The following is an 11,520-nucleotide window of genomic DNA, read 5'->3' on the forward strand; positions in this document are numbered from 1 at the left end:
CTGAATGAAGCAGACGCAAAATGAGCCAGAGAAACTCCTGTGATCCTTGAATTAAGTCAGGCATTATAAAGCCTACACTTACCAGCTCAGCTTAAGGTACAGAGTATAGGACAATAAGGAGAAAGTCCTAGAAACATCCTGGAATAGAACATGTTAATCCATAATGCTCTGTGACCAGAAATCCCATAAAGACAAAGGATAGCGAGTATTTAAAGAAGGTTAAAAGGAGAGCCATGACATTAGAAAATAAGACTTACGAGGAAAAACTGAGAATAAGTACAAAGAGGGAGGTATGACAAAGTTGTTTCTAAGGCATAAACACACCAAACCCAGTGACAAAGTGCAGTGTGGATAAATTTGGCAAATAACAGACTGAGACTTCTCTGATGTTACACAAAGAGGATTCTCACAGGATGTTGCCCGTTAGTAGGAAGACCCTAGGACAACGGCAACGAATCCTATGAGCCTGTGAATATTTTCAGAACATAAGAAGACACCCCTGAGACGCTGACAGCTATCAACATGAATCTTTAAGCTGCAAGACAGATCTCATAAAGCAGATGTAAAACCTTCAACAGAACTGGAATCACTCACCTATTGTATACATTTATCCTAAGGATTTGTGGATCTACTTGCATACTGTTTGTCTACAAGTTCCATGACAGCAAAGATGACGTCTGTTTTGTTATGACTATAGTCCAAGAATCTAGCATGGCCCCTGAAGCATAATATTTGCTCAATAAATATTTCTCCATGAATGAAAGAACAATCTAATTCTGGACCCAGAGAAACGTTATTTTCTTCTTACTTAAATCACATGAATCTGGCATAGTATGTCTAAATTCAAGGATACCAAAAATATAAAGGCAAAGCTTTCTCCTCCTATCAGGTAAACTAGTGTTCCCTGTTTCCATCACATTCTCCTAATCATTTCCCAGTATAAATCACGAATGTATACATACTCAGTCCCACCAATTAAATAGACTGATTGGACATGGTGTAACCATGTAATCCCAGCACTTTAGGAGGCTGAGGTGGGCAGACACTTGAGGCCAGGAGTTTAAGACCTGGTGAAACCCCATCTCTAATTAGCTAATTATCATGCCTGTGGTCCCAGCTACTTGGGAGGCTGAGGCATGAGAATCACTTGAACCCAGGAGGCGGAGGTTCTCAGGAGGCGAGATCACGCCACTGCAATCTGGCCCGGGCGATGACAGAGTAAGACTCTGTCGAAAGGAAGAAAGAAAGAAAAGAAAGAAAAGAAAAGAAAAGAAAAAAGAAAAGAGAGAAAGAGAAAGAAAGAAAGAAAAGAAAGAAAAGAAGGAAAGAAGGAAAGAAAGAAAGACACTGACGAAGACTGAGGCAAGGTCAAACATCTTCCACAGTTTTAAGACTCTGCAAACAGATGTACTGTCTCAAGAGTGATTATAAGTAAATCTGCTGGTTTGCAAACTAAGCACGTATTAAATATTCAAAACCATACACAGATCACCACACTATGGGATTAAACAATGACCTTTTATGGCACAGTCTATCGGGTTTTCATTGAGATTAATAGAATAACTTTCCCACACTCACTTGTATATCTATAAATTCTGGGGAGAGAGTTAAAACCTGCAAAGTTCTGATAAGGGGGTGAAAGAGTTCATGCCCATGGCCTAGCACTATCACTGAGAATGCCTATATTTTCTGAAATACATATTTGAATTGGCTTTTGGGAAAAATCAAGTAACAACATTAAATGACTTATTCTATACATACTAGCTTAATTTTGAAAAATGGACTCTTTAATAGGAAATTTTATTGCCTTTAAGTTTTAAGGATCTTTTGCTGGAATACTGAGTACCTTACTGCCAAATTACTGAAATGAACTCTAAGGCACTGAAAATTGCTATGAAATTTATACCCATATGAAATGAAAACATAAAATTGACAGATAAAGACAATTTCCTATATATTAACTAGACAAAATGCCTACTGTCCTAAGATTCAAGCTTAAAGTTCACATCTTAACAAACCAAACAATACTTATAAAACCGGCCAGGTGCAGTGGCTCACGCCTGCAATTCCAGCACTTTGGGAGGCTGATGTGGGAGGATCCCTTGAGGCTAGGAGTTCGAGACTGCAATGAGCTATGATCACACCACTGCACTCCAGCCTGGGCAATACAGCAAGACCCTGACTTAAAAAATAAGTAAATATATAAACAACAAAATATAAAACCAATTAGTGGAAATTTCTTACTTCTTAACCTGTGTTTCAATAAGTGCTATACATTTTTAATTATTTCATTTTATTTTTTTACTATAAAATATTTTAATACAAGCATTAAAATTCTAGAATCATAACACTTACCTGTACGGCTTATCAGAGTTATGGATTCGCCTGTGGTTTCTGACACCAACATATGTTGTACTTGTATAATCACACACATCACATCTATACTGTTTCTGGACTGAAGACTTATTCCCTAGACAAGGTATTTCAGAGTTTTAGTAGCAGGCTTTGACAAGATTCAAATGACAGCATTTACATTCCATTGTAAATGAAAATTTATACCACATAGTTGTATTAGTATTTCAATTACGGCTTTCTTGCTGTTTTAACAAGTCTGAAGTGGTTTTATAGGTTTTCCTGCATATACACTATCAGCAGATATAAATTCAACATCATCTGACCTATAAACACAGATAGGTTGGGATGATTTCTGCATAACCGTGTACAATATTCTAAATCATAATGAACTTGCTTCTGGCTGACTGTGTAGGAGCTAAATGAATCAGAGACACCCTGTTGATCTGTATCACCAAATAGGTGTTACTCTAACCAATACTGGATATACTGTCTTAAAGAAACACTGACTTGCCAACAAGCTGTAATTTAATACTATACTCCAATATTATAAAGTGTAGCTATGAAGCATATATAACCAACTCAATATAAAAAGCCTGGCTGGCTGGGTGTGGTGGCTCATGCCCATAATCCTAGCACTCTGGAAGGCCAAGGTGGGAGGATCGCTTGAGGCCAGGAGTTGGAGACCAGCCTGGGCAACAGAGCAACAGATCTCTCCCCCACTCTCACCCTGCAAAAAAAAGCCTAAGGCCTTTTCACCCAGTGCATTTTCTTTGTTTACCACTAAACGTTAGCTATCAATGCAACAAGAAAGGAAAAGCAGCCGCAAATTTTTAAGTGCTATGCAATGTATAATTCTTTCTAGTTAACTGACAGGTTACAGGGACAAAGGTTATGACTGACATGAATATGCAGCTCTCCGAAACGCAGGAAACATGGATCCAATGAAAAGAAGCCATGTTACTAAACTCACTCTGCAACAACAGGGCTGAGTAATTCAAGTTGGGGTAAGCTTATGTCAACACGAGTTGAGTGACTTGATCATATAAAACGATTTCCTGAAGATATTCAACGCTTCATGTACTTGTCTGTCAGCATACAGTCCACAGGCTATTCACACTCTGCTTTATATTCAGAAACAAAACAAGCATGGAAGCTCATGAAAAAGGCAGAGCAGGAAGAACTGTGTGTCTCTTGGCAGGAAGAAAGCTTAGGTAGAACACCTGTATACACTGCATAAAAGTAAAATCCGTGGTATTATACAAAGGGAAACCCACACTGAAATTTCAACAAAGAAAATCCTTAAGTTAAATTTACAGCTTCTGAAATTGAAATTTTCTTTTGCTAATAACTACTGCCAGGCAGAACAAAATGTCCTAATTTCCTGGTATAAATCTATAACATTAATATACACACTAATCATAATTATAATCTAAGTATTGCTCTTAATTGGTAGGTTAAAAACTTGGACTTGATTATAAATGGCACTGTTCCAAATACAGTTTTTAAAAAACCCTAAAAAATGAAGTGTGAAATATTGGATAATGGTTTTGTGTGAGAAATATTACAGATCAATGACAACTAATAAAACTGACAGATGGAAAAACTTAATATAGCACAGAATGAGAGCCTGTGATACTTCAAGCAACTGTTTCCAATGGAAAGAATATTGGATTTAAAGTTCAAAAACTTGGGCTTAGTCCTCGCTCTGCCACTTTCTACTAGTATGATCATGGGTAAATTATTTTGCCTCTTGAAGTCTCAGTTTTCTCATCTACAAATTGGAAATGCTAGAACCTCACAGCATAGTTTAGTAAAGTCCTACATTTTTCCTTTAGCAAAGTCTGTACTGTACCTGCATGTCTCGGTAAAATCTCTGCCCTGTCACTAAATGTCTATTCTCTGAGGATAAGGGATCTGCTTGTTTTGTTTAGACTGAATCCCCAGGGCTTGGCAAATTATAGGTTTCCAATAAAAACCAATTTAATTAGGTTTCATGGAGTAACACCATACGAAAGGGCTTTGCTTGCGGCTCTATTTGAGCTCCTGTGGTATCTGCTGACATACCCATCAGCCTTGTTCTGTCTTCTTCACTGAGTTGGGTTCCTGAAGGGCAGTGATGCCTTTCACTGCACTCCCAGCACCTAGCACAGTATCTAGCTCAAGAGAGGCAGGCACACCTTTTGGCCAAGCAAATGTTAAGCTGAAACATGCCCTAAGGTATCTGTGCTGTCAGAATGGCAGAGACTGCGGATCACAGAGGCACACATCTCTCTTCTTGTTTAACAAGTTTACTAAATGGTTAAAGAAGTTTTAACAAAGCATGAATTATTATTACCTTATTTGTGAGCTAAAAATTTTTTCTTTGACCTGACAACCAGATTTCAAAATATCTAATAGTGAGCTAATAAAGTACCCATCCAGGTATAAATATGCAGTCATCTGAACTGCTACAGTACTGAGAGAAAAAAGCAAATGGAGCCAGGTGGAGGAAAAGAGGCATGGCAGGCAATTTAAAAATCCATACATGTAACCCTTAAAAAAAGGCATGAGCCACAAAGAAAAGATGCTGCAACATAAAATATAGTAAACATACATCAATACTGTAAAGTCTGAAGTGGTTATTTTAATTTTGAGCTGACCCTTTAATCTTTTTATTAAAATTGTGAATTTTAATCTGTTAACTCATTTGGACAGTTTGAAATGTTTGCTTTTTAGGACGGTGCTAAAAAAGACATCTTCCAACACTGATATTAACTGCAGGTGGTGCTACTGAGTAGTATTTACTTCATCCCTTCATTAGGGATTTATAGTCCAATCATATCAAACGTTTTAATGTCTCCTTTAAAGGAGATATGGAAACATAATGAATTAAAATAAAAGGAGGCATTGAGGGCTATTTTGTAAAAAGGAAACAAAACTGTTTTAGCTCAGCCATCTACTGCAGAAACAGATGCTATGCCATAAACTCCTTTTGTTTTGGAGAGTTTTACAGGGATGACATCTGTTTGACACGAGAATTTTGGTGCTACAGTGGTGTCAAAATCAGTTCTTTCAGAAACATTCTAGAATCAGTTATGCTTTCTGGGGTATAATTTAATGAAACATTATGGTAAAACATTTCACTCTGTAGTCGTTTCTAACTTTAATTCTTAGTAAATCTAAAAAGGAAAGTCACCCCAATATGTTTTATCTCCCATAAACATTATGCGCCACACTGGAGACATTTAAAGTATATCAATTTAAGTGAGCTGAACCAAAGCGGCACAGCTTAGTACACTTTATACTTAATTCTCTGGATGTGGCATCCGCCTTTTCACGGAGCTCTAATTAAATCTTTTGATTCTAATATTCCTATTACCAGAAACTCGGTAGACTGCTACCTAACTAGTACATAAAAAGATCTTGTGTGTCTATGTGTGAGTATTTTTTTTTTTTAAATAATGCAGATGAAATCTGGCAGTCATACTTGGGTAAGAATAAGATCACAGCGGGAAGCCCCAGTTAAAGTTTGGGGTGGGGGCCTACCATCTGCAAAAGCTCTGTTCTCAGTAGGTCAACTGGTGCCGAGAGAGGGAAGGGAGGCCTGTTTTCCATGTTGTAGCTTTTCTGGCTTTCTGGTACATCACCTTCTAAGGGGCGCTTAAGTTTCAACTGCAATATCTACCTACAAAGCTGAAGATGAATCCTTACTATCTAGGGCTTCTCATCTAGGACCTAGTAATCATCTGCTTCATTCAGTACTTGGCATTTCGTCAGAAACAGAGATCAGATTCACTCACATCCATGGTACAAAAATGGAGAAGAATATAGGCTTTTGCCCTGAAAATAACCAATCATGACAACTAAGGGCACTTTTACATCATGTGCGAGTCACTGCAGCCTATGTAACAAAATACATAGATACCTTCCTGGACACATTTTCCATCAGCTGTATCACTGGAAATTCTTGGCTCATTAGAAGTTGCTATTGACAAGGTATCTGGAAGACTGTGCTGTTCTCTCTCATGATTCCTCAATTGACTCTAAAAAGTGGAAAGAAATATGTAATTTTCAATAAATATACATGTCCAACTCTTAGGAGGCTGTAGAAGAACGGGTTCATTGCTTTCATGGCCTAGTACAACGAATTACCGTATTTTAAAATCAAGTCTGCTAAAAGATCATTTGACACATTTGACAATTTATAGAAAGAGGTACATTAGCAAATCATAACATCATGCAATGGACAGTTCCTCTTCATATTCTCTGAAAGGAAGTCACCGCTTTCTTAAGTGATTACGCAGGGCGTGTCCGTATTTACTGAAACACTGGTAGGCCCAGAGGAACCAGCAGTGTTCAGAATAATGCAACTTCACAAAAATAAATCCTATCTGTAATCGCCAGACTCCTAATTTTTCACTTAAATATCTAAATGTGTAAGAGACCTAACTGGAAGTGCTCCTCCAAGGACATCCTGTCTCCTCTACTTCCATTCCCACGAATGAAGAGCTCAGCAGCAAAAGAAACTCCTGGAGACTTGTGGAACTTGTCTTTGCAGCCTATGTGGATGTCCTACTTGGAATTTCATGAGTGTAATCTGAGAAGCAGTGAACCTCAGACTCAAGGGCTTTTTTATTCCTGTTACCTTTTTGTTTGTTTGTCTGGTTGTTTAGAGACGGAGTTTCGCTCTGTTGCCCAGGCTGGAGTGCAGTGGCACGATCTCAGCTCACTGCAAGCTCCATCTCCCGGGCTCACGCCACTCTCTTGCCTCAGCCTCCCGAGGAGCTGGGACTACAGGTGCCCACTACCATGCCTGGCTAAGGTTTTGTATTTTTAGCAGAGACGGGGTTTCACAGTGTTAGCAAGGATGGTCTCGATCTCCTGACCTTGTGCTCCGCCCACCTCGGCCTCCCTCCTGTTACCTTTTTATTACAGCTAGACCCCAGCTCTCAGTAATCTGAGGGAAAAAGTCTACCTTCTAATTAGCCCTTAGGATAACACTTGTAATACATTTTCAAGGAGTCACCTGGCCCACTGAAGAAGAAAAGTTCTAAACCAATGATTTAACGAGTTTCCTTTACAAAATAGCACTTCATACAGGATGTTGGTTTTGATAAGGTCAGCACTTAAGATAAAAATCAGACAGTCAAAATAACTTTGAAAGTTCTTTACCCTGCCCATAAAACGTGACACACATGATTCTATTTCCATGACAGTGCCTTTCAATAGGTCCACTATAGCCCATTTTTCCTTCTGCAATGATACACATCACTGTTGGTTGTGCAAAAGCTGAACTGAATGCCTGTTATTTTGGGGCCATATAAGATGAAAAATATGTATTTTTTTGTCGTGATGATGTACGGTTAAATTTAAGTCAAACGTATGTATGATGTCAATCCACTACACACTCCCTATAATTCTCTTGCAACAGAAAATCAACACTTTAAATAAACTATACACACTCAAAACACAGAGGCTGTTAAGGAGGCAGCAGGCAGGGCAAAGGATTCTACAGCAGAAATTCTGAAGACCTAGATTTCAGTCCCAACTTTAATACTGATAAGTTGGGATCCCCTTGGGCAAATTATCCAACTTTTCTGGGACCCAGTTTCCTTATCTATAAAATGAGGTGGTTGGACTAGATCTACAAAGTTCCCTTCTCACTCTAAGATGCTAAGGTCCTCTGAAAGACTTCCTGAACCAATGCTTACCTTATAATGGAAGGATTCTTCACACTGCTTACACTGGTATATTCTTGTCTTACAGTGGTGGATCATGTGGCTCTCCAAATCTTTGCTGTTGTCTGCTATGTGCTCACAGATAGGACACTGATAAGGCTGTCTCTGTCGATGGACTCGTAAGTGCTGCTTGATGTAGCCCTTGTTGCCACTTGTGTAATGACACAGGCGGCAACGGTAGGGTCGTTCAGCATTCGGGATGTATTCCACCACGTTGTTTCCGGACAAACTTGTATCGCTGTTGGGTTGGCACTGGGCGTTGTCCTGCAACTCTTTCAAAATGTCGTCGTCTGAAGCGTTTTGATCTGTCCTCTCTCTCAATTTTTCAATGACGGTGAGTAAGGACATGCTGATGCCTGTCTTAACCTGCCCATCTGACAATTCCTGCCTACCCTCTGGGAGTGCTACCAAGGTGGAGTTGCTTTGATTAAGACTAGTTAATCCATCTGAAGAGTTTTTAAGTGGCGACATCATTTTTGAGTATGCTGCCAATGTACTATCTACTTGCCTTTGACTAGTATCTGGATCTAAAAGGTTTATATCTCCATAGTGCCCCAGGTTGGCTCTTGTCAACTCTGCAGCTCTTATAGGCATTGTGACAAGGGCTTCTGCAGCTAATGAGTGTAATCGAAGAGACTCAGAATTTGTCCTTCTCCGGCCTGGTGGGGCATTCTCATCAGTGGCCAGTCCTTTATTTATTAACTCATCTTTCTCCTCTGAACTGCTCCAGCCTATGATCAATCCCCCAATATCAACAGTACATTTATCAGCACGATAAACATCATCCGTTCCTTCGCACCTAATCTGGGCTTCTGTCGGGCTCAGGTCCTTCCCTTCCTCCATTTCAGTGTTCATGAGGAAGCGCTTCTGTGAAAGGGTTTCTTCAGCACTTGGCAATCGCTCTACTATCACGTTAACATGCCCTTTTTTATTGGGGCTGCTGCTGATGATTTTCTGTGCTGATGTAAGTAGACTATCAGCAATCAGATTCTCCTCTGCATCAGAAATCACTTCCAGCATTTCTTCCTCATTGGGGTCCAGGGTAACTGACTGACTTAGGTGTATTCCTCTTTCTGCACTCTGTTCTAAAGGAGATGAAGATGATAATTGCTCTGAGCTGCAAATCTGCACTTGCACTGATGGCCCATTGTGGATACTCAGTTCACTGTCTCCAATAGCAATGACCACTGCATCGACCCCACCAGGCGCAGTGGCTGCTGAAGAATCCAGCAGGCCTAGGGGCTCATTTTCATTTTCAAAGATTGGATAAGAGCAATCAACCTCCCCAGCATGTTTCCAAGCATGTGTTTTCAACATTCTCTGCTGGCCACAAGTATAACTACAAAACAAGCATCGATACATGCCGTACTGTTCATATGCATACCATTTCCTCTTACCCATTTCTGCCACAGATGCAGTTTGGACAGTATGAGTCTGTAGATTGTCCACACTTACTGGGATGTCTGGAATGGTTTCATTTCTTTCTGTGGTTTTCCGACATAAAGAGTTGGAGGGGCTTACGCACTGTTGGGCTTTGGATGGGGTGTGGCTATTGGCATCATTGTCATGGTCATTCACCACATGAGCTTCAAGTTCCTCCTGGCTTCTAGATGTAATATGGCACTCTGAGCACATTAATATCACTTCATTCTGCTGACCATGCTGCTTAATATGATCTTTTAACACGGAAAAAGATGATGATAGAAACTTACAAAGGCTACACTGATAAGACATAGCCTTCCCCTCATTCTGGGCAAGAGTGTCAGGGGTAAAATTTGTTTGTGACATCTCAGCTCTTCTAGTATCAGCAGCAGGTGACTGGGTTACTTTAGCCGGAATCTCACAAAGTTCTTGTGTTTCAAGAGAGTGCGTTGCAGCACTTGAACGTGGGCGTTTCTTCCCAATTAAAAGACATTTTTGTGACTTCTCATTTTCCACTATCTTGCTTAACTTCTGGATAACATGGATTAATGGATCTGGTTTAGTTTTTCTTTGTTCATCAATTTCCAATGAAGGACTGATGATACTTTCAGCAGTCAATACAGCTTCCTGTTCCCCAATATCTGGCACCAACATGGCAACACTGCTACTTTCTTCCATATCTAAAAAGGATAATGTAAAACAAAAATTCCAGGTTACAGGATAATTACAGGCATGTAATTTAGGAAATATAAGCGAATTTTAGTGTCAAATCTAACCTAAGTATTTTCCACGCTGGAAGCTCCACGTCCACACACCTGGCGATCCCCAGTATAGATTTAAATTGGTTAGAATTTCTCTTTAGAATGCAATCTTCTATGAAGACTAATAATAAAGATACTCCCCTCTATCACTTATTTCTGTGGAAATGATGATATTTTTCTCCATTTTTCTTCACTTTCTTTGCCTTCAGCATCCAGCAGGACTAAAAGTACTCGCTCCCTTTTGCACAATGCCAAGAAAGAAAGAAAGAAAGAAAAAAGACTCCTATTCCTTGATTAAAGGAGCATAGCCATTCTCAAGGCATGTGAAACCCCTCCAGTTACTGTGAAATATCACTCTGTAAAGTCAATGACTGATACAATTCTTGAGAGACTATTTCTTATACTAAATACAGCTGCAGTTTTATTACTAAAATCACAGATTTGTTTATTTTCTCCCTAAATCTTTGGAACTGTGAAACTACAGTCATGTAGTTTGTACAGGGCATAGTGAATTTGGGAAAGTACTATATAAATGAAATTAAATAAAAGCAGTGATCTAGTTCCTACTTTTACTTCCTTCATCTTCCTGAAGATAAACCACAAACTATCCTGTGGTTTTTTTCTAGAGGTCATATTAGTGGCCAACTATTACTCATATCCACATATATGGGTTTTTTTTTTTTTTGTTTTCTGTTGTTTTTTTTTTTTCCTGAAAGGGTAAGGGACATCAGAGAAGGAAAAAATTGATATCCCAGTTGTGTTTCAGGTCCAGATATGAACAGAGTTTCCTTAGAAGGGGTTATTTGTTCGTTCTAATAATGCATTATGGCTGAGGAAGTCACTAAACATAAAAAAACCATAAATCTTCCTGCCTAAGTCTAGAATACTCTTTATATTTCCTGGCAGTACTTTCATTTCAAACATTTCCTTTGGCTTAAAGTGAGATTAATTTGTTGACTTGGATCACATTTTTAAGTTTAGGCTTTTTTCCAGCAACAAGTTTTGTTTTTCCACATTTTAGGTGCATTCTGGAATCTTACTCACAACATTCAATAAATGCCAACAAAAATTTTTAGTGGCACTAGCTATAGACCAGAGACCACACTATTCTTAAACTTCAGTCCCAGGCTCTGAATTCTTATTTTAGGTGGTGAATCATGGCTGTTCTTCCCCGCATGGCTGAATCAACATATAAGGGCCCTTCAGGCCCTGCCAAGATGATACCTAATGTCCTGCCAGGCCCCGCCCTTCCTCCCCGCCGCCCC

The 11,520-nt window shown here is 39.3% G+C and overlaps 1 protein-coding gene across 4 annotated transcripts in view; it reads right to left on the reverse strand.

Annotated features, from left to right (window-relative positions):
* The window catches only part of ZNF507 (zinc finger protein 507), a 41,102-nt gene that overhangs the window by 23,526 nt on the left and 6,056 nt on the right, over positions 1-11,520 (reverse strand). For all 4 annotated transcript variants that reach the window (XM_011995254.1, XM_011995253.1, XM_011995251.1 and 1 more), the window contains 3 exons: positions 8,046-10,174; positions 6,260-6,377; positions 2,356-2,470 (listed from right to left, as the gene is read on the reverse strand). In XM_011995254.1, coding sequence (XP_011850644.1) covers positions 2,356-2,470; positions 6,260-6,377; positions 8,046-10,172 — 2,360 coding nt within the window. In that variant the 5' untranslated portion in view covers positions 10,173-10,174. The remainder of the gene's footprint in view (positions 1-2,355; positions 2,471-6,259; positions 6,378-8,045; positions 10,175-11,520) is intronic.

Source organism: Mandrillus leucophaeus, unplaced genomic scaffold (assembly GCF_000951045.1).
Source record: "Mandrillus leucophaeus isolate KB7577 unplaced genomic scaffold, Mleu.le_1.0 Scaffold48, whole genome shotgun sequence".
In the NCBI taxonomy this organism is placed as follows: Eukaryota; Metazoa; Chordata; class Mammalia; order Primates; family Cercopithecidae; genus Mandrillus; species Mandrillus leucophaeus.